This window comes from Symphodus melops, assembly GCF_947650265.1.
Source record: "Symphodus melops genome assembly, chromosome: 23".
In the NCBI taxonomy this organism is placed as follows: Eukaryota; Metazoa; Chordata; class Actinopteri; order Labriformes; family Labridae; genus Symphodus; species Symphodus melops.
Genome location: NC_136713.1, coordinates 6,989,748 through 7,017,041, shown reverse-complemented (window position 1 = coordinate 7,017,041; position 27,294 = coordinate 6,989,748). Strand labels below are relative to the sequence as shown.

Genomic DNA, 27,294 nt, shown 5'->3' with positions numbered 1-27,294 from the left:
TAATTACAAAAAGCCCTGCGGCCCTGAAACAGAAGATGCAGAATGTGGCGTGCCAGTCTCTTAATCAGCATTACATCGAGGCCCCATGTGTACAATGTGCTATCGATCTTCCTTCGTGTTTAAATCACTCATTAGCCTATTGGCCCCTCATTTGGTGGAGGGTACCCGTGGCCCGGACTGGCCCGGTTTCCCCCCCGTCCTTTTTCTCTGGAATCCTTATTCATATGGCTACCAGTGGCTGACACGGTGATATGTCTACTTCATGGTAATGAATTGTTCACGAGGGCAGTAGCAAGGCTCCAATGCCAGCCCCTATTTGTCATCACAGTAAACCAGAACTGATTCTCTCACCTCCACTCCTGCTTCTTTCTCTCTCCTCCAATGCCGTGTTGCTGCCGTCACAGACAATGGTCGCAATATCAAAGGTAACAAACAGCGTTCTGCACCTCCAGCTGTTTGACTTCTCTTGAGTTCTCCATGTTTACTGCCCAAAGCCTGCTTGTTGCATGAGGTTTTTTTTTTCCACATGACTGAGGTTTATGTTGAATGCCTTGGTGGCTGACGTGACAGTGTGTTTTTGTAAAGGGGTCTCCAAACACTGACACAACACTGAATGAGTCAGATGCCGAGCCAGTCGACCACGGGGAAGACCCGGTAAAAAAAACAAAAACACTGACCTGTGAACGCGCATGCATGAAATAACCTTCACTTCATTGGAGAAAATCAATGACGCTTTCCAAGATGAAGCCTCCCACTGTGTGTAACCTCTCTTCTCTTCCGTGTAACCTCTTCTTCCTCATTGTCGTGTCTTAGTGAATGAAAAGAAAACCAGACTCTGTCTCCATTTGAATCCTTCACTCTCCCTCGTCTCCCTTTCTTGCACTGATTTCAAGTTCAATGAAACCGTAGCTGTGCTTGTGCTGCATGCCTTTCACTAGAATAGACTTCATGCATTCATGTTGAGCTGTATTCAGAGTGAAAGTCCCAACATTGAAGTTTAACTGTTTATTGATGTTTGGTAACAGATGGATTAGGGATGGGTATCTTTATTGATTTAAATACTGATTCTAATGCTCCCTATCATTACTATAGGTACCTCTAGGCGTTCTTCTTCTACTCTTAGACCTCCTAAAAAAAAAAAACCCCAGACATGACTCAAAGAGATAACTTAAGTGCTTCAAAGCAATGTTTACAGCACAGACTTGGGAGTGAACTTTAATTTTTAGCGGCGTCATTCTCGTGAGAACGGCAGGTGAGACTACATAACAGGCGGTAAGCTCCTTAGACTGAGTCCAAAAATAACCACTAACACACTGTGATGAAGGGGCGCAGGCTGATTGAAACAGAAGGCAGCTTGATGTTGGAAAGGCGCGGGAGCAGCCAGTCCGGTGAGCGAGCTGCTCCTGTGGCGATCGTCAGTAAAGTCAGCCGAAACCCCCTTAAGAGCGGCGCGGTCGTGATGTTTGTGACGCTCCACTCTTAGACAAAGCTGACAGCAGGCCTGGTGGTTGGCTGAGATTTTCCGACTGGAAAAATATGAGCAAGACGTGCACTTAAAATAAGGCAGGAGGAGGTGTTTGATGTGGAGATGAACTGGGGGAAGATGAGCTTCTGTAAGGACTGAGTTGCAGTCGCTGTGAAGCCTGGGACAGCCCTCCTCCTCCTCTTCCTCCTCCTCCTCCTCCTCCATTAAAAGAGGAAATCTGTCTCAGGTCAGCAAACTCAACGGGGTGACACATTGATGTTTAAGTAGTGCATTGTCCCTGCTGTCGTCAGGTAAGTTTGAAGTCCTGCCCCAGAAAGTTACCAATCCTCGATGCCCATCCCTAATTACTCTCCCAGTGTTGGTAGGTTTGAAGATAACTTGCTCATTTATCCTGCTTTAATGTGATTTTATAACTCATATCTGCTGAGCCTACAAAACAAAGCACCCTTCCATATCCCCACTTTCCCCTTCACCTCCTGTTTCTTCTCTCTCCTGGTTTGCTAGTGTCTCGCTCCTGGATGGCTGGGGGTACGGCTTCAGCTTTTCCCTTTTTTTCTCCCTGTTATTTATTTCTTTATTTTTCACGACTGCAAAGAAGTCTCCTCACTGTGGCATGCATTACAGCTGTGCATGCGATCTTTCATCCTCAGCTGTGTGTCTCTGTCCTTGACTCTCAATCACTGTACTGTATTTGGTGAAAAGGGGGAAGAGAATAAAAAAAAAAAAGAGAGAGAAATGGAACCCGGGCTGAAGCAGCAAATTCTCTCTTTTTCACTTTTTTATCACCCACATGTCAGTGTGTGTCACAGTGCTGTCACGCGTTGTCGCAGTGTCGAATGCTTCCACACAAAGGCAGGGAGATCGTTCGCGAGACTCCCTTTATATTATTCCCGAGAAGATTGCGCGGTGTGACGAGGGGAACATTTAGTGAATTCAACACACTGCCGGTCGCGTCCATCAGAAGGAGACGGTTTGAGTAAGTGTGTGAAGTAGCATTCTTTGTGACGTGCATTGAATCGTTCTTTTCTCTCACCCACAGCGTTCCTCATTATCTTTTAATGAGTGACTTTGACAGACCTGTTCACCTTAGACCAGTCCATCAGGCGCTGTGGAGTATCTGTTGTGTTCTCTGTGTTGTGTTGTTGTTGACCTCACTCCAAAGTAAGGGCCGCTCCATGCTCACTACCCATGTCACAACAATCACACATGATTGGTTCTCTAATATCCACAAATAACACCAGCAGTAGGCCCGAGCACGGAGGACAAAAAAGGCTCGACTCTGTACTGACGGCGTCCTCCTGTTGCATTTCAGGGCCGCTCAGTCAGATCAAATCCAGCCTGCTGGGCTCCACCTCCGACTCCAACCTCAACAGGTACAGCACCATCAACAAGATCCCCCTCATCACGCTCAACTTCTCCGAGGCCAACAACGAGAAGAAGTGCCCCTCCCCTCCGTCCTCCGAGAAAACCATCATCGCACCCAAGGTCAAGGACCGCACGCACAATGTCACCGACAAGGTCACCCAGGTAAGATTCGAACCCAGCGAGTACTTCATCGTGACCGCTGTGAAAAACACACTCAATGGGAAGAAACGGCGTCATTACTTGGAGTTTAAATCAGGGATATTATTTTGGTCTCTCCATTACTAAGTTGGCTCGAGGAGGTGTTATTGCTGAGAGAGGAGAAAAATAATACTTTTAATGAAGCTCTAAACGAAGCTTGTGACCAAACTAGTTTTGGAATAAGCCATTATGGTTTTATTATTATTTCTGTAGCGTGGCTTTTTGTTAACTGACTGATGATCACACTGCTTCAGTCGGGCTCAGGTCAGGTTAAAAACATTTTAGATTTGGTTGAATTATTTTATTTTTTTATTTTTTTATTATTTCAAAAATAATTAAACGCATTTTAGGTTCTGGTAATTTTAGTGTGGTTTAAAAAAAATCTGTCACAACGTCTCACTTAACAAAGTAGTTTAATTTGTGTGGAAATTCCCATAAAATGTTGACAGATTATCTCGTTAAAACTTCCGTGTGAATTCCATTGAAATGAACGGACATGGTGTGACGGAAGATATTCCTGACGCTAAAACCATCGTGAAAACATGTTTTACAATGCTGGAAAGGCAGAACAGGAGCTGTCACGTTAGGTGTGTATTATCAACCGTTGACTGCACAAAGTGTGTTCGGACTGGGATCACTCAAACTAGAGTGGAGTGAAATCATAATCCGGTAATAATGCGTAGCATCGTTTAATACCGTCACAAATCAGCCTTAACACACACTGAGCAGCCCATGAAGCCAGCAGATTGCTTCTACAAACCCCCTCCCGTCCTCTCTCCCTCCACCCCCGCCTGCCCCCTGTGAGCCTGGGAGTGATTAATTGAAACTCTAGGGGTCTGATACGTAAAGCGGCTGAGGTGTCTATCACTTGTGGCGGACAATCAGGGATACTCTTACCCTTGCCAGACAGCATCCACAGCTCGGGCCATAACTCTCGAGTTACTGACAGGGTTAGAGGTCGTTCTCACCTTTCCCACCACGCCTGAGCGGCAGCACGGAGAAGACAGCGACTGTAAGTTAATGTATTCCCAGAGGTAGGACGTAAGCTGCCCAGAAACACTGATAAGGTCTCGGTTTTGCATTATGCTCCATTAATGGTGTAACAGATAGAGGGTGAGGAAAGTGACCCCACGTTCACACTCCAGAGTGTAACTTCAGCCTCAGACCGGAGCCGACCACACTGACCTCAGCGACCTCTGCTTTTGGACCGTCGAAGTTATCCAGCAGCACGGAGGGCAGGCTTGTTAATGTGGCTTTCAACGGGCCTGAAAACCTACTGCTGTGAAACTTTTACTTTGTTCGTTCATAGAAACGAGCATGTTCAACTGGAGCATCACGTCAAGGATTCAACCTTCCTGACAGGCCTACTTCTGATTCTGGACTGGCGAACATTTTCTGCCTTTCGCTAAAAGATTTATCAAACAGAAGAGAGTCAGAACACAGAGTCCGGCTTTGTGTTTGAGCTACTTAAAGTTGCTCTCAATAACTGGAGCCTGAATTAAACGTCCCAGCGTTCAGATCGGTTTCTGATCTTCGTTTGTGTTTGAACTGTAAAACTTGACGGAAAAATGTGTTCGCCTATCGAAGCTGCATCGTGAGACCCCGACCCACTGTCGTTCACGCAAAGTACAGCTCATAATCTCTGTTTCCAAACGGGCGACCAGAGAGCAATCAAATGTCTGAACGCATGCTCGTTGGTGGATGTCACATCTGTGGGATGATTTACCGTCCGTACACTTGGAATTAGAAAAGAAGAACGTTTGTTTTGCTCGGTTCGTGTTCGTCATGTTTGGACTCCAACGCTCCGCTGAAGATGTCGTTTTAAACACAAGTTGTGTTTTTAAAGATGAAATCAGATTGTAGCTCCTTTTTATTGTTTTTAAGTCGGAGCTGTTGTTCGGACTGGATGGAAGGAAGCGTTTGTTCTCCTGCGTCCTCGTGTTCACCGCTCACAGCTCAACCGATGCATGTGCAGGATCAACTGGAAGCTGCAGCCGTTTTTCTTTAACCCCTCTCCTCTGGTATACTCATTGTTCAGTGCAAGTTGTGACGCCTTAGCATCATCAAAGGAACGAAACAGACAAATAAGCCATGCCAGGATTATGCCGTTTTCCTATTTTCCACAGTTTAAGTCTGGAACTGGTTCTCCAGACGCCTGACTGTGAGGAACACAACGCCGCAGCAGATGTCTTGAAACGGACTGGGGACTCCCGTGAGTTGATTTGGAAGCTGCGATCAAGGCGTCTGAACAGACTCGCTCTCTCCTGGCCTTGGCTGCCGAACAGCCAGCGCAGCCAGACGGAGGGTTCAGCGAGGATGCTGGTCAACTAAGACAACGATCCACACGCTGTGCAATGTGTTTAAAACCTCTCCGCTTCCCCTTTGCATCTCATTTTCAAACTTCTCCGGTCATCTGAAGTTTAATGTGGAATCAGACCAGTGCTGCACGGCTCCTTTGTAATGACGTTAAGCCACGTGGTCGGTCATGGAAACATGAAACAACTCTCCGCTCTTCTAAATTATACCCTGAAAGTGCGCAGCCAAATGAACCAGAGACGGGGAGAAAGCAAATGCTCATTTGCATACCATTTGAAGCCGAGCCAAACCCACGAAGAGCCTTCCATTATTCCACAAGGGAGCGTTCATTTGCGCCAAGTGCACATAGCTACAGTAGCTAGGTTAAATAATTAAGATGGGATCTTTTATTTAGACACAGATTGGCTGCAACACATTAAACCAGAGCAGTTGTTGTGCCAACGAAACGCCGACCAGGCTTCCCAGCAGGCCGAGGGGGTGAGGAATCCATGCATGCTGAGCGCTGCTGGCAAAGTGCAGAGTTAGCATCGTGTCTGTAGCATCAAAACATAAAATGCATAAGGGCAGAGCAGCGTTTTTATGAGGTTAAATCGCATCGATAGCATGAGGGGTATTTTTTTTTTTTTCAGCACCTAAAACATTCTTCGGCATGTTCCTTTCTTTCCCTTCAGTCACAGACGTTAAAGCGCTGTTTGAAAGTCACCAGCAGTTACACACCGACTTGTGAGTGTCATGAAAACAAGCATTCCAAACGTCCGCTTTTAATGAAGTGGCAGCCCGATGAATAATAGAACACATTCCCCTTTTGTCTGTCCTTCGGTGTCTGATCGATTCCAAAGGTTAGCTCATATCGGAGGGTAAGAGCTTTTGACCCTCGCTAGCACACAGAGGGCAGCAGGTTCTTCAAACCAATTGAATTCTGAACACTGCAGCGTTTTCTCGGCCGATGCATCATCTTTCTGCGTCCCAGTGCTCTCATCTTGCTTGCCGAGGTTATAAAAGGTGGCTTAAACAGAGTCACTGTCCTCCCACCTTGGTGTCTAATGTCTTCCTTCTTTCGCATTTCCACTGCAGACACTGAATAATCAGCAGTGAGAGCCATAGCCTGCAGACTGAAGTGTCAGACACGTCCTCTCCCTTCACCTATAATTACCTGCGCATCATCAAGACTCGCGTCCCAAATGGGCCGTGACGCCGCTGTGATGTTGATGTTAAAAGCTGTGAGAGTATATATGGTAGCTAATGATGGAGACGTCCCCGGCTCATCGGGAAAGATTTCACCTCCGTCCCCTCGTCCTGTGCAAATCACCAAGCAGGATTTTCTGCACGCCGTCGTACGGGGAGTGTTTTTTTTTCGAAGACGGGTCGTGCAGGTGTCTTTTGTGGTTTCTGTTCGTCTGTTGTAAAGATTTGCACCACCTCTGCTATTTCCCTCAACCGCTCCTGGAGTCTTGTGAAAGCACAGCTCCAAAGCAGCTCACTGCTGCATGGATTACATGGAAGAAAAAAAAACCCACAAAAAAACTGATGCTAATTAGTCAAGAACAAGCAGTTGTTTTTCACCCTTGACGACACAAAAGAATGATTTATTCGAAGGAATGGGAATTAATTGCCTCAAGTACACCTCATGCTAGATTTTCTTTTTCTAAAGATGTGATGTTAAACTGTGCCAGTATTGCACAGTGTATGTATGTATGTACTGTATGTCAGACAGTTTTGGTATTGTTCAGCTCCTGAAGCCAAATGAATCACATGTCAGCAAGCACGACCTTTACTTGACCTAATCCTCAGTCATATGTCGTAACGCAATTTCACATCCGAGCATGCACAACATTGTAAAGGCACAGGGATGTTATTCGTGTCAGCTTGTACTCAGCTGTATTTCGATGTGCTTCATCTGCTCTTTAGGTTCTTTCTCTGGGTGCAGATGTGTTGCCCGAGTACAAACTCCAAACTCCACGCATGGACAAGTGGACCATCCTTCACTACAGCCCTTTCAAGGCCGTGTGGGACTGGCTGATCCTGCTGCTGGTCATCTACACGGCCATTTTCACGCCTTACTCTGCCGCCTTCCTCCTCAACGACATCGAGGAGCAGAGGAGGCGGGAGTGCGGCTACTCGTGCTCGCCGCTCAACGTGGTGGACTTGATCGTGGACATCATGTTCATCGTGGACATCCTCATAAACTTCAGGACCACGTACGTCAACGTCAACGAGGAAGTGGTCAGCCACCCGGCCAAGATCGCCATCCACTACTTTAAAGGCTGGTTCCTCATCGACATGGTGGCTGCCATCCCATTTGACCTGCTCATCTTCGGCTCAGGATCGGATGAGGTGATTATCTTTTCCTTCACATCAAAATGAACTTGAATCATCCGAAAGAGTAAACTCAGTTTTTCCATTTTCAGACAAAATGTCACCTTCAAATTACATCCCCTGTTCACTTTTTTTTTCTTTACAGCCAGAGTACTTCCTGTCGATCTTGGAATAAATCTGTTGCCTGTTTAATCGTCATGTAGCGACTTTGAACTGATAATCAGTGATTTAAAAACGTTTTGGTCGGAGCCGCAAAGGAAAATGGTGAGGGAGCTTTTCGTGCAGAGAGACGTTTGAATTGATCCACGCTTTGTCAGAACCGTGCGTCTGAATCCAATCCCTCTGATTTTGGCAGCGAAAATGAAACTCTGATGTGCGCACGAGCACACTGGGGGGTTACATTTTTAAACAGCCGGGTGCTTGTTGTTGTGACATCCGTCGCGGCCACAGCTCCAGCAGTCATATTTCCCGAGCTGTTCTCGCCGACGCTTGGATCGCTAAACCGATCTGACGCTCGGCTGTCACATCTGCCTCCCTCCACTTTATCTTCTCATCAGAGCCACACTGGAAGAACCCCCCCCCCCCCCCACACCCCCCTAACTGGATCAGTTCAAAAAGCTTCAGCCTCCCAAACCACTCTTGCCTGTGAGAAACGACTTTGTTCATGTATGTGCGAGCGAAAAAAGCTGACTCAGCTCCAATGTCATGAAAACGACACACACCAAAGCTCCCAGGTTGTTCTGTGTGTTGAGGTTGGGGCCCAGATGTCCATGTGTTTGGTATGCAGAGTCATTATTTACCATTAGGTTGGAGCTCCTGTGAGGGACTCCATGGCTGCAGGCCGGCACTGAGTGACAGGCGGAGAAAACCGAGCAGACAGCTGAGCGACAACACGGCACAATGTATGTCCTCCTCATACGGCTCGGTGACTGGTGCGCTGACAGAATGTGTGTTCTTGTTACAGCTTGTTGTTACAGCACACAGTGACAGGATGAGAGAGGGGGGGGGGAAAAAACAACAAAAAATGTGGTATTTTTAGCTCTTTTCAATCAATGAGCCGGATCTGAAAATAACATCCACGTACACTTTTAGCTCTCGTCTTTAAGAAGTGTTATTTGCGCTCTTGGTGTCAGGGACGGAGACAATTTTTAGAACTCGTGCACCTTTTGTTGCCTGGAAACCGTCTCTGACAGTATGTGAAGTTTTTTTTATTTATTTTTTTTGGCTGATTTCATTTAGGAGCGTGGCGGCTTGAAATCCTCCTGTGATTCTCAGTCAACGTGAAGGATCGCAGCTCTGCGGGCTCGCAAACGATGCGGTGCTGAAATTTACCTACAGGAGTCATCAGTCTCATCCATCATTTTCATACTCGCCTTCCTGTTGTTATAAAAATGAGATTTGCCTATCATGTGCGCTCTCTCTCTCTCGTACATACTGTTAATGTTTTTGCAAATTATGGAGGAAAGAGATTTGCTCAAAACCACAATTCAAATCAGATTCCTCCGCTCAGGGATTACATCGATTAACACACACAAACGAGTGCAACACATTGGAAGTAAGCTCATGTGATGCTTGATTAGAATCTATTTCCATCAGTTACACATCAACATTAGAAGAGATATCCTGAAAGCAGATCACACTGTTGATTCCTGCTGGTCTTTTTCATGCCCTTAAATAGCTTGCTTTGCTTCGTTTCTCTTTTATTAGTAAGATGCAGCTTTGTTTTTCGCGGTCTTTACAGGAACACACACTCCATCCTCTGCAAAAAAAAAAAAGAAACTACTGCAGCAGCGGCCGTGCAAAACAAAGAAGAAAGAGGAGGCAGGTGCGTCGTAACGAGCGGCCCCCTCAGTCTCACTTTTGCCCCGCTGTGCTGCACGCGGTCAGAACAGACAGGCTTGTTTTCAAACTCTCTGTGCTCGGAGACTCCTGCAGCAGTGTGCGGCGTGTTTGTTTATTACAGGGATAAGCAGAAACAGCATTTCGGGCTCGTTGGGTGACCCGTGCCGGCTCTGTTGTGTCGAGAGTAAAGGGACATATTAAAATGCTGAGCGGCGGTTTCATGTTCACGGAGGAACACGTGACTGGATGTGAAAGGTGTCACCTGCGGCGACAGACACACTGAGAACGATCAGCGCTCGGCTACCTTTAATCAAGCTTGTTTTTGACACAGACCGCACAGGAAGTATCTCGAGAACAAAGTGAAGCTGTAAGAGGAAACCATCCCTGTCTACTTCCATATTCTGCTCTATAAAGACATCTTGATTAAATGTATTATTAGCACTTCTACTTGACAGCTGAATGTGTCCATTGTCAGCAGGTTGCATCAAAACCATGATTGAGTCTTGCTGTTTTAAAGTGGCCCGAGCTCGCCTAGAAATCCACAGCGGCAGATGGCCCGAGGGATATTCGGATATGTTTTATACAGCTGCTTGCTAATGGGAGCTTTAGCCGCGCTCCTCAGCCTCAAACGCCTCCGACTTAACTGTAAGTCCAGATTTTAATCAACATGGCACCGTGTGGGCCGCGTCATCCAGCAGGTGCTGCGTCGTCTGACAAAGTCGAGGTGGCGCACGCGCGCTCAAAGGATCTTTTCGGGCTCGTCTGTTCCCCGCGCGTGATTCATTCACCGTTCGCTCAGTTGTCGGAGAAAGCGGCCGGATGCCCGGCCGGTGAATGATGGCGGTGATTTAGGGGTGAGATTGGGAGGACGGAGGCTCTTTAATTGACCCATCAGAAGCAGCCACGGCGCTCTTCCTCGCCAAGACGGAGACACTCTCCCTCATGAATCATCTCCCCTCGGGGAAAAAATAGAAATCCAGCAGCCCCTGCTTTCCTTTACTTTGAGTTATCACAGTTTCTCACCTTTACATGAAGCCTAAATAAGCAAGTATAGATGTGTGGAAGCCCAATTACTGCAGGGTAATGATTTCCCCGGGGACATTAGGATCATTTTCAACTGTGAAAGGGACTGGTAGGACCTATTAGATGTCTCTCAGTCTTACTTTGGTGTTTACAGATGTGGCCACACTAATTGGTCAAAGCTCATCCCCCCCTCCCCCCTCTCCCCCCCCACACACACTTAGTCTGTGCGTTGATTTCGCCAGACTGGAACATTTAGATGGGAGGATTAAATTGCTTCGAATTAAACAGAGCAGAAGGCAGTGTGTGTGTGTACATTGCCGTGGATGCATGCAAGTCGGCTTCCGTCTGCATCTAAATTTGCAAGTGTGTGTGGATTCAAAGATGCTGTTTAATGTCCTATGTGGTGGTTCCAAGCTGCTCATGTTTATTTCCGCAGAAGTAATAATAGTCGAATGATCTTATTCAGACGCTTCCTTCCCTTTTTTTTATGTGTTCTCTCCTTATAGCCCTCATATTAAAAACCCTCGCTGTGTCATTCAACAGCACTGTGTATATAACGACCTCGTCATGACGAGATGTGATACAACGCGATCAGGGGCTCGAGCGCTGCACACATTTAACCCCTTAAGCAAATCGAATGTAAACGCAGAATAAAACAAACAAGGAAAACCACATTAACCATAACGTGCACGGTTTCCTCCAGATCGCCTATGACCTGCATGAAACACAGGACCGCCATCACACTGTTGGAGAATGCACGCAGTCGTCGTCGTCGAAAGAATTATTACGAATGTTGCAGAGGTAGAAGCGCGTTCTCAAATGGGGGGGCTCTGTGGTGCCGGCTTTGATGATCCACAGAGCCGAAGGCAGCTGTTCATAAGTCAGAGAAGCTGCGCTGACACTGAGGGATGCTGCAGAGACCTTGAAACATCTGTTTACACCAGCAGGAATGATCCCGTCTAGTCTTTGAGTCGAGTTTGTGTGAGTGAATAAGATTAAACGTTCTGAAGCGACGTGTGTAATCCTGAGCCGGTCACTCCTCCTGAACCTGACCTTTAACCTTTGACCCCAACAGGAGACAAACTACTTGTGCATTTCGATCGCTGGGAAAAGGTTGTAGCTATTTAACAGTATGAACTAATACACTGTTTTCTTATGGTCAGACCAGAAATATAACAGAAATACAACACACTAAGACGCACAGTGTATACATTACAACACAACCTTTGTAGAAAATGGAAATTGTAGAGAAACTCCAGACACATTGAAATACGAACAATCTGGGTTTATGAGGGAGAAGGAACGTGTCCAAAATGTCCAGAAGGGCTTCATATACCCCCTGATGGTTTGCAGTTGGCTGAGGCTCCTCATATTCACCAGCCAATCAGAGGACAGGACAAAGCCTGAGAGGCAACACATCATTAATTAGCACATTTTAGCCCCTTTGGAAGGATGACACACAAACCAAATCGTATGTACATTTCTGTTTGTTTTTTTCACTCTAGACCACCACTCTGATTGGTCTGCTAAAGACGGCCCGCCTCCTACGGCTGGTGCGAGTCGCCCGCAAGCTGGACCGCTACTCGGAGTACGGTGCTGCCGTCCTCATGCTGCTCATGTGCATCTTTGCCCTCATCGCTCATTGGTTGGCATGCATCTGGTACGCCATTGGCAACGTGGAGAAGCCTTACCTGGAGCATAAGATTGGTTGGCTGGACAACCTGGGGGTCTCGATAGGTAATTTTTGTTTTTCGTTTGAGCGACATGAACGTAACATTTAGTCCGTTTTAATGTCATCTCGGTACGTGTTGTTTTTATTGTAGGAAAAAAGTACAACTACAGCGACCCCAGCTCCGGCCCGTCTATAAAGGATAAGTATGTTACAGCGCTCTACTTCACCTTCAGCAGTCTGACCAGCGTGGGCTTTGGGAATGTCTCCCCCAACACCAACTCTGAGAAGATTTTTTCCATCTGTGTCATGCTTATTGGATGTGAGTGTTTAATACTGCTATTAATGAAGTCAGTTAATCAGGTTGAATCAAAAAAAAACTCGTGAAAAACCTGTAATCAGACATTTGTGATTCATTTGACAGGTTATATGACGTTCAGAGAAAATCACTGAATCTTACATGTACATTAACCACGTCCTCATTTAACCCAAAGAAATGAAGAAGTAGGTATTGTGTTTGAGCAACACAGCTCCCAACGCTCCCCTGTATGGCTTCTCTCCCAGCTCTAATGTACGCCAGCATCTTTGGAAACGTGTCCGCCATCATCCAACGGCTGTACTCGGGTACGGCCAGGTATCACCTCCAGATGCTACGGGTCAAAGAGTTCATCCGCTTCCATCAGATCCCCAACCCGCTGAGGCAGAGGCTGGAGGAGTACTTCCAGCACGCGTGGACGTACACCAACGGCATCGACATGAACATGGTGCGAGTGTGGGCCTTTTGACTTCGCTAAGTTTTTATTCAGTGCCGACTTAAATCAAAGTATGTCGTTGTTGTCTCGGGTTTAATTAACTCTTCATTTTCCAAAAATTATTTGTGCGAGTTCAATGTTTTAGTAGCGTCCCTGAGAATCGCTCTTACCTCCATGTTTTCAGCATAGCGCTACATTTAGCATCGAGATGAAACTGTGCAATGTTGACTTGTAGGAACAAGAGATCGAAAGCCAAAGTTGCTGTTCACACATTCAGTAACTTTGAGAAACTGTTCATGGTACTTATATAAGTTTGTCTCTTCCATGTCTGCCTCATGTCAAATGGAATGACCCCACCACTCTGGTAAGAGCAGGAGGTATATGTGTTAACACCACTAATGTTGATATGAATGTTCCCCAGTGGTAGCTCGACATCTAGCTCCATATTAGCCGTGTTCTTAGCATGTAGTCACTATTTAGAATAGCTTCAAGTCTGTAATATGAAACTGTTTAATCATTGTTCCAGACATGCATGTTAGTGGAGGACGTGTTCCCTCAGTGTCTCCTCTGTTACACAGCTCACTCCACATACATGATCACGACACTGTAAACAGTTGCTGTGATGCCACATCATACATGGATTTACAGTACGTGTGCATGTCAGTCACAGCAGAAAGCACACACACAACAAGGAGAGTTCCCCCACAGGAGACATGAATTGTGTTGCACGTGGCCAGCCCCAATGTCCCTTTTTTTTTTTTTTTGCATGAAATCTGGGTATTCAAACACAACCACCATGCCATTGATCCTCGTACCAGAGACAGAGTGAATCACGCCCGCGAGAGTGGGCACAGCCTCGCCGGTGCTCTGCCAGGTTTCCCTCCCACCGTGGGAGGCTTGGCGGCGCGCCCCGCTGTGGCACCTGCGCTTGCCAAATGTTGTTCAGTCTTTCCTTTCCAAATCTACTGATCAGTTTCTGTCGCGAGCAACAACAAAAAAAGAAAGCCGGTCAGAGCCAGAAAAAAAAAAAAAAAAAAAATGCAGAGGCTACACTTTTCTTTTGCTGTGCTCGAGTCATCAGCACATTGTTTTTTGATGTGTTAATGACAAAGATAAGAACTGTGTTTTGTCGATCCAGCTGTCCCTTTATGTGCCCCTGTCCTCGCCCCTCAGTGTTTGTTATGGTGTTAAAGCTTGATGATGTTGTCATAGTCCATGTCGTCCCAGGATCATTAGACGCTTTGTCAGTCGTCCCTGTGTGTTTGTCGTTAAAGGGTAAGTGTTTCACAAGCCTTCTTTTTTTTTTTTTTTTTTTTTGCATCAGCTAGTCCTCGCAGAAGATGTTAATGTTAAAATGACCTTTTTAAATCTTTTTGATTGTATTTTGAACAGTCCTCCCGGCTAACACGGAGGGGTAGGAATGCATAACCAACGGTTTGGTCCAGTTTCCACATTTTTTATGCTTATTTCTGTTTTGTTTTTTTCACACTAGGCTGCAGATTAATACTATTTAGAGATTCTTTGAAAAATAAGCTTGAATTTAGTTTCTGTTTTGATGCTCCTCAGTTCATTGTTCACAGAGTAGTTTCGTCCTTGCAGTGTTTTAAAGACATTCGTTCAACGTCCAGGTGTGTCAAAGTAAAACAGGAGGAGAGAAGACAGAATATATGGAATGTGTTCTGCGTCTGTGATGTTATTTTTCTGCAGCTTCTCAGTCTCTTAATGTGCTGTCTCGTCTCTTATCTAAAGCTGCTCAAAGGCTCGAAAAAAAGTCAAAAGGCGTAACTGTAGAAAGATGTGGCAGGTTGTTTCTACTGCAGGATGAAATAGGTTTCGAGACGAAGGAAAGAACACAAGTGGCAATTGTATCAAATCTCTCTGGAAATTCAGTCAATTCGACCTGCTGCTTCACCCCCAAACTCAAATTACACGCACATTGCAAGTCTCTGCACGTCAAATCTGTGATTTCAGGTCGAGGCGTCACATCTGATCACCATCACCGTCTGCTTTGACCCGTGTTTCCCACTCAGGTCCTGAAGGGTTTTCCCGAGTGCCTGCAGGCAGATATCTGCCTCCACCTCAACAAGAACCTCCTGCAGGGCTGTAAGGCGTTTCGCGGAGCCACCAAGGGCTGCCTCCGAGCCCTGGCTATGAGGTTCAAGACCACACATGCGCCCCCCGGAGACACGCTCGTCCACGGCGGAGACGTGCTCACGGCTCTCTACTTTATCTCCCGTGGCTCCATTGAGATCCTCAAGGACGATGTCGTCGTGGCCATCCTGGGTGGGTCTTCCTTACACTTCTTCTCTGTGATTTGTTGTTTTTTACGGATGCTTTTTTTGTTGTTGTCCCACATGTTGTTTTTACTGAAACTATATCTCTGCTTATAAACACTAAATAGCTCTTGGAGTAGCACTGTGACCTCCTGGAGATGAATTGCTACGCCACCCGCCCATGCATACATTTGAATTAAACTAAGTAGTGTTTCTGCTTGCCTCAGGCGAATGCCCCTCCGTTGGCCCTGACATAAGTTGAGTTGCCGTAAACTAGGCGCCCTTGATGCCTTTTTCCTGCCCACACACACACACACACACACACACACCGAGTTAAAAAGCATGCATTAGTTTGTCTGCTCGCAGGAAATCAGATCAGAGGATGCGAAGGACCACTCAAACTAAACATCATGCATGAGCCCTCTTGTAGCGTAGAGACTTGGCGACATTCATTCAGCGCTCCTGTTCACACGACGTCGAAACGTTTCCTCCAATTAGTGAAGTGAAGCCTGTTGTCGAGTGGGAAAGAAACACTTCAAAGACACGTCTGATCGTGCTGTCATTCAGCCCGGTTCGTGTTGCCTGAAAGTCGGCCCCATTAGCGCAGACGCGTGTGGGCCGCCTAAATGAAGACTGCTCCGTTGCGGCGTGATACAGCTGGGTCGGCGGCTGGGATCCCCACCGGCTACAACGTAATAACTTACTTCAAAGAACGTCGCGATTGCCGCTGCCCCACAGTCGTGTCACAGAGGAGCGGGAGAGGACTGGAGGGAGTGGGGGAGGACACACGGTGGGACGAGTGTAAGGGACGATCTGTGTTTGTGAGGAGCAGGATTGCTTTCAAACAGAGATGGATGACGGTCGAAACAGGAAGGGATGGAGAGCAGAGTGAGGGGGCGGAGAGGAAGGAAAAGACGAGTGGAAGGAGAGAAGAGTAGAAAGTGGGGGAGGTTGATGGTTTCAGTGGAAAGTTGAAGTGGCAGATGAAGGAGAGAAAGGTGGAAAGAGTTTCTGTGTTGGGGTACAGTGTTAGGTGAGAGGAGCCGCTAAGCTGTCTCTTCTCTCCTCTGGTCTGGTCTCCTCTCTTCCTCTCCTCTCATCTAGTCTCCTCTGGTCTGGTCTGGTCTCGTCCTCTCCTCTCTCTTCCCCTCCCCTCCTCTTTCCTCTCCTCTCTTCCTCTTCTCTCCTCTCCTCTCCCCTCCCTTCCTCTTCCTTTCCTCTCCTCTCTTCCTCTCCTCTCCCCTCCCATCCTCTTCCTTTCCTCTCCTCTCTTCCTTTCCTATACTCTCTTCCTCTCCTCTCCCCTCCCTTCATCTCCTCTCCTCTCCTCTCCCCTCCCATCCTCTTCCTTTCCTCTCCTCTCCTCTCTTCCTCTCCTCTCCCCTCCCATCCTCTTCCTTTCCTCTCCTCTCTTCCTCTCCTCTCTTCCTTTCCTATACTCTCTTCCTCTCCTTTCCCCTCCCCTCATCTTCCTTTCCTTTCCTCTCCTCTCTTCCTCTCCTCTCCTCTCCTCTCCTCTCCTGTGGGGTTTGGTGAAAACGGTAGGGGTGACACAATAGGGTCGTGATGAGAAACATGGCTGTAGAAGTTATAGGTTACACACAACTCAGCACTTTTCCTCTGCTTCTGCAGGAGAACTGCTGATGACTCTACTTTCATACTAAGATGCCCGTACACCACTGTGACACGCTCATGCGTTACCCTGCATTACACTACGCACCAACATGCCTCACACTTCATTAGTTTTTTGATTATTTGATTAGATTTGTGAATTTTCGCAAGCAATGTTGATCATCTTTGACTTCAAAAAGCATGATTTGTTTTTTTCCACAATGGACTCTTTGGGATTGTTTAATCGTAGACTCCATGTTCTCGTCCGCGGCAGCAGCGAGGAAACCCTGCAGCCCAGTCCATGTAGGTCATCCCACACTAAACAGAGGAAGGAATGTTTGGCCTGTGTGACTCCCATGCAGACTCTCTGGCCTTGTGTAAACCCCGATTTAGATGACTGTGTTGCCCTTTAGCCTTTTTAACATTTGCACGCTCTGCCAGGTGGCGTGTCTCTTTGTAGGTCATCACATCCTGTACTTCACACTGTCTAACACTATGTTCTCCTGGCTGCTGATTTAAATACGATCCACTCATGTCGCTGCTTTCTCCTGTGTGGATGTTCCTTCAGGAGCCAAAAATAGACGAGGAGAAAAGCTTATGTCCTCAATTAGCTAAAAGGAGTCTTATGTTTGATTGCTTCCCCTCCCTCTCTTGTCTTTTTTTTCCTTCATTAGGCAAGAACGACATTTTCGGCGAGATGATCCACCTCTTCGCCAAGCCGGGGAAATCCTGTGCAGACGTGCGCGCACTGAGCTACTGCGACCTTCACACCATCACGAGGGAGGAGATCCTGGAGGTGCTGGACATGTACCCCGAGTTCGCCGACCACTTCCTCACAAACCTGGAGCTGACCTTTGATCTCCGCGATGAAAACCCCAAGGCGGTGAGAGGAGCACGTTCCCGTCTGCGAGTTTGTCGGGGCGAGGAGAGAGCTTTATCAATCTTCTTTTACTGTTCAAGGAAAAAAGCCCAATTTAATCGAATTAAACAATTTATTCCTCCTTCACATCTCCACCAAGTCCACTTCAATCGAACAAACGTCTTATTTTATTAACCCTCTTTAGCGCTTCAATTTATTCACGGCCGTGGGAATGAAAGCACGAGGGCTGATTTGAACATTCTGTCTTTTCATCTTCCATTTGTAAAAAGACAAGAGTTAGAGATAAAGAGTGTTAGTGGAGCTCTGTGAAGGGTGGACGGAGGAAACCACGTAGGCTGTAATTATGACGAATGGAGCGCAGTGGGAAGATTTGAAAAGCCTCGCGCTTTTAATGATTAAGAATTTAGTTTTTCTCCGAACAAAGCGCGAAGTGCACTTTGGGCCAGCTGTGTTAAACATTCAGAGACAAAAGGTGGAAATGTTCGATTTAAATGTGGGAACAGTCGACATGTTTGTCACGGGTTAACTCAATAAGTTGTGTTCGAATATTGATGACGCAGCGCCCCCTGCTGACTGGCTGCAGAAAGCTCTGAAACCGCGTTTTATTAAAAATCAAAATACACGTCAAAGAAACGTTTCTGCAACATGCTTTCTGGCGTTAACGTTCGGTCTTATGATGCTGATTCTAGTTAGCGAGAAGGGGCATGACGTGTGTCAGCGCCTGTTAAAGGGGGGGGGGGGGGGGGGGGGGTATTCTTTATAAACAGTCCAGGCTTGAAATGGTGTTTAATTGCTTTAACGTGCTTCGCCCTAATCCCTCATTTCCCGTTTTACAGGCGAACAATCAAGAAACTGATTCAAACGTGGACGACGTCGAGCGTCCACGAAGAGTGTCCTACAGAAGGAAATCCTCCACAGGTCAGAGACATCGACTCAATCATAAAAAAAAAATAATAAAAAAAACCATATTAAATGTCCCCCAGTACTTCTCCTGCTCCTCGTTATTTGTTCGGATGTCGGTCCCTCTGCAGCTTCATTAGAGAATTAGGATCGGGCTGTCTGAGGCAAGTCCTCATGGGGCAGAGCTGTGCACAGGTGAAGGGCAATGATTTCATCTTGTTACGAGTCCCAGACGTGATGTGATCCGTCAGTAAAATAGAATCACTGTCAAGACAATAACAAAGAAAAGTAAACTAGAGTATTTCTAAAATCAGCCTCATTTGGTTTTCTTTCAAATAAGCCGCCTACAGAGTCATGTTACATCGAATGAATAAAAAGAGCTCAGCAGGTTGAGCTTCTCAAATCTCCTCAGATCAGTGACGGGATAGATAAACACAGCCGCCTCACGCTATGTGCGGCCTTCTTCATGGCAGTGTTCGACGCGTCGGAGGCCGAGCGGCTCGCACCGCGGGAACTCTCGCGATCGCACCTCTGACGGCGCGGAGACTCGGGACTCGGGAGACGTTTCCTCAGCAGCAGCAGCACTTGGCACTTTGGCTTCTGTTCAGGAAAATGTAATCGGTCACCATGGTTACGGGGCTGTCTTGAGAACAGCATCCGCAAGACTCCGAAAATAACACAGGCGAGGACACCTAACAGTCCATTTCACAGTCCAGCAGCTAGCGGATCCTGCCTCTAAGCATGAGTAGTGAAGATGTCGAAAATCAGTCAGTGGACAGGAGCATTATTCACTCACTGTTCATCCAGCTCACACATTTAAAGAGGCTGACTTACACAAACATGATCCATTTAAGGAGTATATCATGTTAAAGACTGGCTGTTTAATGTTGTTTCTCCTCACATGAACCCGAAAGCAAACCACTCCGCACCTGTTGTCAGAGGCAATGAGTCAGCTGGAACATCTCCAGAGGAAGTCGAAGCAGAGAAGTCAGTGTTCCCCCGGCAGACCTCCTCATTACCATCTTTCCCTATAGGCGCCCACAACACGGAGCCAGCGGCCGCCTACTGCGACGCCAAGGAAGGCAGGCGTCTCTACGCCTCCGCGGCCGCCGAGGACAGGAGAGAGTCCGCCGAGGAGGGAGAGGACGAGTACGAGGAGGAGGAGGAGGAGGAGGAGGAGGAAGGCAGGGAGGAGGAGGAGGAGCAGAGGCCCTTGTGTTCTGGTGTGGTGGGATACCCGGTGGTGAGGGACCACACCCTGAGCCTCGGGCTTAGCGGCGCCGCGGATGCGCATACGGGAGACAACGCGCAGAACCAGGCGTATAAACGTGAGAACACCAACATCCACGCAGAGACGTCGTGTTGTTAGTAAATGATGGTGCCATTAATGGTAGGCTGTGATTTAGGGCGTGGCTACTGGGGATTGGCAAATGGCCAGCACACCTGTCACATATTAGCATAGCATAGCTACTGTTACTGTTTGTAATAAAACAAGATGAGGATGTGGATGTTACAGTATTCATTGGTGTTGCCATGGCTACTTGTACTTTTTTTTTTTTTTTTGTCGTCATTTAATTCAGTGTTGAACATTAGCATGACAACAGTTGATTTCAATTGTGCGTCATAACCAACAGGCAAGACCAGTTTGAACGACACTCACTGCGTTGACGGAGTGGATTCAAAATGTCGGCGTAAATCCGCGAGCTCGTCCTCTGAACTTTTCCTCCTCAATGCTAATTGGCTCAGGGATTTTTTTTTCTTTTTTTTTTGGTAGCTTTTGGAAATTAACTTCTAAGCCCCGGAGGAGGAATTTCACACCTATTAAAACTCCAAACAAGGATTAAATGTCATTATGGGGAAACCTAAAACCCACTCAGTAATAAAAGCTTAAGAGGATTATATCCCAGCTACCAGTCCGGGGTCACCCCCCTTTTGATCGCAGGTCATGACCAAATAATGGATTAACTGGAATTCTTTGGGAGAAGGATGTTCGTGTGACGACATCTGAAGATTGATCTGATATCTTTTTAATTAACCAAACAAGAGCTCTCGGATCCTCCTGTGGCTTCAGAGCTGTTTAGACAGTGAGAGCTCCAACACACACACAGAGCCCTGAAGAGATCACAGAAATCCTCCTTTTTTTTTTTTCCACCATCTCTTTGCTGCTGCACTTTGACCTCCTGTAACCTCCCCTCGGTAGAGATCGCTGCACACGCTGTAACACAACGATAACCTTTTTGTGCAGGACTCCTCTGTGCCTTAACTTGCCAGGCGGGATTCTGCTCTGACACGGGGAAACTGTGTCATGGCAGCGTGTTGATTTGAAAGTAATATCCCACAATTCAGCTGCTGCAGCTCAAAGAGAATCTCTGCCAGGAGTCCAGAGCTGAGTGATGTTGCTTCTTATAAACAGACAACACGCGGAACGATTCGATTTAATCTCCAGACATCGCTTACAGAAAGAAGAAAGGAGGGAAATAAAGACGGTCAGGGTCACATGTGTTTTCCTCTGCAGAGGAGATGGTAGGAGTCAGGAGGCGCTAAGCTGATCACTGCTCAGTAAAGCTAAATGATGAGACGGCACAACATAGGGAGATGCTTCCCCCGAGGCCCGCTTCTAATAACACAGCTCATTTACGCTGCGTGTGTGTGTGTGTGTGTGTGTTTGTTTGTGTGTATGCGTGAGTGATAACGTCTCTCCGCTCTCTCCAGAGCTCCACACAGAGGAGTGGGTGCAGCAGCGTCCCGGCGAGCCGGTGGAGGAGGCCACCCAGTGTCAGGGGACGCCCGGCGGAGAGGAGGACAGTGACACAGACCTCACCTATGGAGAGGTGGAGCAGAGGCTGGACCTGCTGCAGCAGCACCTTAACAGGTGAGAACAGACGCATCAGTCCAGGTCAAACAGGAAGTCTAAAGGGGATGTTTTGGCCTCGTTTAGTTAATCCCTGTCAGGCTTTAGCCGAGATCCCATCATATCATCGTTTGAAAGGATATTTTTAAAAATCAGGTGACTCGTCAATGAGGCGAACACACCTTTTAAAGATAAACTCTACCACACATCTGTGTGACAGTACTATTTTTATTTTTTTTTTGCACTGTGGGTAATTTAGTTTTTGACAGAAGAAGAGTGGTAGTAAAAGTTTAACTTCTGTGTTCCCTTCACTTTTCATCCTTATTTTAAAAACGTCTCGTCATGACTCTGGATGCTGAATAGACGAGGTCCTCGAACTCAACGTAAAAGAATAAGTGGAAATCTTCTTTTTGTGACTTTGTTGTCTCTTTTGACTGAACACACACGTACACAGTTCTCTGTTACAGGCTCTATATTTGTCCTCACTTTTTCAGCAGTCATGCCTTCAGAGCTCTCGGTACAAGCCTTCACAGTGCCTCTTATAATTAGCTTGAAAAACCTCACACACAGACGTTTTAGAGCAGACACCCGCTGGAGCTGTGTTAATGCAGGGAGCAATCGTGTGATTCTCTGCTGGTGCACTCTTACAGATGAGCGGGAGGCAGACAGGCGGCGGCTGTCTATTTATAGCGCGCGGACGCGTTGAAAAGACTCGTCAGTGTCATCATCCAAGGTCGGGATGGTTGTTCCAGAGTTGAAGGTGCAGATTTTCAGTTGGCGATTATGGAGGAACAGGTGCCACAGCAGGTCATCATCGACGGCGTTCGTCTGAGGCTGCAGATATGGCCGCTGCACCGCCAACACTCGTTCTGCAGAATCGAGCTGCCGCCGCAGTGTTTATTTTCCTCTTATTGTCCTCCGAGGAGACAACAGAGGCATCCCTCTCCACTCGCTCCGTCTGTGTGTCTCCTCTTTATTTTGCTGATGGACGGCAAGAACGTGAGTGTGCAGAAAAAGAGGCCAAACTCCACGCTCCACTACATGATGAGACCTAAGTGCAGGTGTTTGGTGGGCTTGTACCTGGAAAAACACAAACATCAAACATCAAAGACGAGACCTGAAAGTCTTACATTAACGGCTCAGATCTTTAATTTGATTTTTTTGTTTTCTCCCCTGCAAAGAAACACCTTGAAATAAATCACAGATGTCGACTTTGAGGTTAAAAGCTGAACCTGATATCCTTCTGTGCTGCTCCACTTTACAGCGGGACATTTCAGTTTTCACTCCTCTGTTCTATATCACGGGTGAAGGTACAGTTTACTGTTCAGACAGAGCTCTTAATGAAAGCCTTCTGTGAGCAGCTTCTTTGTTTGTAATTGAGGAATAGTGCCGTAAATCAAACTCTGACCTCTGAAAAGTTGACTGCTAAGTCATTTAAAATCGTTTTTTCATGTCGAATCTTTGCTCACAAATGATCATTTTTATGACAGGATGAGGTTTTATTCATCTTCACTCTGTATAAACAACATGCAGTTGTAGGCATGAGGCTCCCCCTAGTGTTAGCTCTTTGTATTGATCATAATAACTCTAAATAACTCTGTCTCATTACTCTATTTCAGCAGATGAAATCTGTGGGTAATCAGGCCTTTAAACACGCTACATAAAATCGAGCGTGACTTCAAGTGGTGCGAAAGCTAATGTCCATCTTCACGTGAGTCATAGTTGTTGCCAAAAAACCAGACGGATGGAGAGTTAACGCACACGGCTCGCAGACCGAACATGCACAGTGACGTCGCTGCTATGATGGGACAGTGAACGCATCGCGGTGGGAGTGTTTAAAGCACAGCTTTAATCATTGGGTGGTGTTAATCAGCATCATTCGACATCATGTCATCCTTCGCTGGAACAGAACCAACAGCAGATCAGATCTGTATCCGTTACCTGAAAACATGTCCGACTGAGCTTTATTATCAAGCAGCTCATCCACATGTGACTCTGTGTTGATTAAAAACACTGAGGATTTATTCAGCACTCATGTATTCTTTTGATATTCATGTTTTGCAGATAAGCTTCATTTTGTAACATAAAGTAAGAGAGTGTCTGTTCCTTTTTTTTTTTTTTTTCGTTCCACATTTCATCATCGTCCGTCCGTCAGACTGGAGTCCCAGATGACTGCTGACATCCAGGCCATCCTGCAGCTCCTCCAGAGGCAGACCACAGCCGGCCCCCCCGCCTACAGCACTGTCACCTCGAGTCCTGAGTACCAGAGGCCAGCCATCAGGGTCCAGCCTGCGCCGGCCATCCAGCCGGAGCTCAGCCTGGGCCCTGCTCCACCTCGACCGCAGGTACACTCTTTACTTACCCTTCACTGCTGACACTGTTTAAACTTATTTGACAGGTTCATGACTTCTTGTAAATAAGTGAGACTGAGCCAAAGCTATTTTAATTATTTATTTGTAGCATATAGCCTTCAGTAGTAGCCAGCATGCAGGGCTGGATGGTATCAAGAGCGTGATGTCGGTCACAGCGTCGTCCCTGACCGCTGACTCCCTCTCTCCTGTGCTCTGTCTCCCTCAAGAGTCCAGTCCTGGAAAAGTCCCCGAACAAATCCAAAGAAAACTCCCCGGTCCTCCTCAGCACCGAGACTCTTCGCGACGACTTTGCCGGACTGCTGGACGGCGACGTGAACGCAGAGCAGAGACACGCGCAAAACGGAGTGGACTCTCTAGACCATCGACATCACGAGGCGCAGAGGTTCCCCTCGAGCCGGCAGGCGTCACTGCCCGACGTCCCCAGCAGCTCAGGAATGTCGGGACTCCACCGGCCAGTTTCTGACCCGGGCCTCCCAGGAAAGTAGTCTTGGACAGACGGTCTTCTCTCACGCTCGACTCAGGGTCTAAGAAAGAGACTGAATATGCAAAGGAAAACAAACTGTAGACTTTCTTCCATTCCTTTTGGGAAAGATGTCCCCTGCCCTTCCAGCTCTCTGATTCTGATGTATAAAGTCTATTTATACAGAGGTATTTATACACTATATTAATACCGTGTGTAAAGTCACCATCTACCATGTACATACTTTAATAGAACACTGCCAGCATCACGAGGCACCTCATGTGCTTTTTCTACAGCAGTTATGCATGTTTGTGTTCCTCATGGTTCTTTTTGGGTTCTGTGGCATGTTCCCTCACACACACTGCATCTCAGCGGTGGGGAACCAGCTGTGTTTTCAGCATGCTCACAGACTACTGTAGCTATCCAGTCTTGTTTTCTATGAGTCCTCACGGGGCGAGGGCGAGGGGGAGGGGGAGGGGGAGGGGGAGGGGGGGAGCTACTTGAAACTCTTTCCGAGGCATCTCTATATTCCATCCCGCAGCGCTGCACTCCCGTTCAGAACCGTCTGTTGTTATTTAGCGTGCCTATTGTACACACAAACCGCTCCAAATTCATTCTGAAAGCCAAAATCCAGAACACGAAAAAAGTATAGCACAACAAGCGTTTATCCCTCTTTGAGAGCAATAATAATGAAACAAACAGAATCGCGTGTATTTTTGGAGTTGAAAAGCTCTAGATCATTTTATACGACCTGAGAGAGGGGAAGATCAGTTTCATGTCGATTTACTTTAGTGCTCAATCGCCACACCCAAAACAACAAAATGAAAGCTTAAAGTTGTGGATCTAGTAGATTTGTAACGTAGAATGACCTTATTGAAGTCCCTGCATCATATCAATGGCACTGGCATGGGGCTAGCTTTGCAGACAGTCAAAACTTTTCGATGAGATTTATGGAAAGGAGAAAGAATGAAGTGTAAATATGAGGTATTGTTGTAAAGAAAACATTGTGTTAGACAAAATCCAAAGAGTCGAAAATAACCATTTTTAAAATCCAGAATTGGACTTCCCAAAAGATCATTTAGAGACGCATTGGGCGGTCTAAAATGGCCTTCTAGACTTCTAGATCTGTTCCACAGATCACACCGGTGATCTTGACTTCCTAAACTTTTAGCGCAACTTCCTTTTTTTTAAAAGTGTATTGAAACATTTGACTCCGCCTCCTGAACAGGAAGACTCCTCTTGAATCTAGACGGTTGGCGGGATTTGTGACCATCCCTGAAGAGGATTTGATTGCATGCTTTAGGTCTTCCTTCATTCTCTAATGTAAAAAAAAATCCTCCTGAAATCAAAACGATGTTTTGGGCTGCGCATACAGCTCAGCGTCTGATAGCCTTAGCTTTTAAGCCTTTACGAACACCATCCACCCGACGCAGCAGAAACCCGCTTCTCCATGTCACACATGTAAATGTACTTAACTGCATGACGAGAAATTAATCATTTTAGTTTTCTAGACACAAACTTGAGCTCATGTATTGCATGGAGACTGCACTCAACTAAATTATCAAAGGTCTCAGTCACTCATCTGACACATATTTAAAGGACAGCACATCACTCATTCGCAGAGATTTAAAAAATGACGGTTAAACCTATTTTTCTAAAACTGAAGTATTTAATTCTCTGTTATTTTTCTATGTAACTTATTTGTTTTGAGAACTACCCAATGTTGGACTGCTGATTGATGACGGGAAGAAGCTGAATGCAACACATAGCCTCTCGATGTAGCAAGCGAGACGTCAGACAGGCCACACTTTAAGCTGTGTGTGCTGCATTTACTGTACGCTGTTCTCGTAGTTTGTCTCAATTGAATATTACACATAACCATTTTAACGCTGACGTTTCCCTCTGAACTCTGAGCTCAAGTCTTTCCCGGTCAAGAGAGATTGATGTGTCAGTGAAACGAGACAGATGTTTCTCCCTCTCTTTATTTTGGTAAGCTTCCTTTCTTAAGCACACATGCAGAACAAAAGTTGCTAACTCGAGTCGTCCGTTGAACTTAATGGAGATTTGCAAACTTTTGCACAGAGATCAGAAGAAGAAAAACTTGCTGTACTGGATCTAAATGTCACTTTTTAAATCTAGTGCTGTTCACAATTGTTTTTATGCATTTTTTAAATGTTTGCCACTGTATTTTATACAATGCAACACTTAACAGCTAATTTGAATGTTTCTGTTCTTAACTATATTGAAAGAAATGAACTATATTGTGTAAATAGACTTGGGGGCGCAATTGTATGACTAAATAAACAATGCATACTGATAAAAAAAAAAAGTGTTTACTGTGACTGACTGTTTGAATGGAAAACGACAAAACTCAGTCCATCTCTTCAAGACGTTCACCAGACTCGCACAGGTAGAGACCCTTTTCTATTTCTAAACGGCACAACAATACAGGGGGAAATATGGTAATGTTCTCTCCCGCTACATATATCTTGTAAGATATATACATATATAGTTTAATAACATCAGATTTTCAGATTAGAAAGTAAAATGCGGTTTAAAGTAGTTGTCTCAATGTTTTCTAGCTTGTGATTGCTCACTAAGAAAAATTGGATGAATTAAAGTTTGTGAGTGAATTTGTTGAATAAATTTGTTTTTTTGTTGCTGTTATTGAATTCTAAGGGACGCAATAGACAGATATAGACATGTTAGCTTTTACATTTAATTTAAACATCTTTATTGAAAACATATTTTTAAATAATAGTATTTAAAAGTGCAGGTGCAATGAACAATAAATGTTTTACTTTTTTTGTTGTTGCTCATGGGGGCCCCACAGACACCATTAAGGATATGGGGGCCTCGCTCTACGACTTCTGGTGTTGCTCATAATACGTGCCAAACAGTCACCTAAACAAAAGGGAAAATAAAAGAATAATATCTAGACTGCGATTTGGACACACTGGATGAAATAATACATGGTTTA

General features: G+C 46.2%; 1 protein-coding gene across 3 annotated transcripts in view; it reads left to right on the top strand.

Moving 5' to 3' along the window:
• Window positions 1-24,697, top strand: part of LOC306818547 (voltage-gated inwardly rectifying potassium channel KCNH7-like) — a 49,567-nt gene extending 24,870 nt beyond the window's left edge. The window contains exons 5-18 of one of the 3 annotated variants that reach the window (XM_079336193.1): window positions 405-425; window positions 1,991-2,014; window positions 2,799-3,013; window positions 7,274-7,699; window positions 12,052-12,283; window positions 12,370-12,537; window positions 12,780-12,979; window positions 15,007-15,250; window positions 17,526-17,734; window positions 18,568-18,649; window positions 19,666-19,959; window positions 21,344-21,503; window positions 23,638-23,827; window positions 24,061-24,697. In XM_079336193.1, coding sequence (XP_079192319.1) covers window positions 405-425; window positions 1,991-2,014; window positions 2,799-3,013; window positions 7,274-7,699; window positions 12,052-12,283; window positions 12,370-12,537; window positions 12,780-12,979; window positions 15,007-15,250; window positions 17,526-17,734; window positions 18,568-18,649; window positions 19,666-19,959; window positions 21,344-21,503; window positions 23,638-23,827; window positions 24,061-24,339 — 2,744 coding nt within the window. In that variant the 3' untranslated portion in view covers window positions 24,340-24,697. Of the gene's footprint in view, window positions 1-404; window positions 426-1,990; window positions 2,015-2,798; window positions 3,014-7,273; window positions 7,700-12,051; window positions 12,284-12,369; window positions 12,538-12,779; window positions 12,980-14,997; window positions 15,251-17,525; window positions 17,735-18,567; window positions 18,650-19,665; window positions 19,960-21,343; window positions 21,504-23,637; window positions 23,828-24,060 lie in introns of all 3 variants that reach the window. The other 2 variants (XM_079336192.1, XM_079336194.1) reach the window with 2 other exon arrangements.
• Window positions 24,698-27,294: the final 2,597 nt, after the last annotated feature.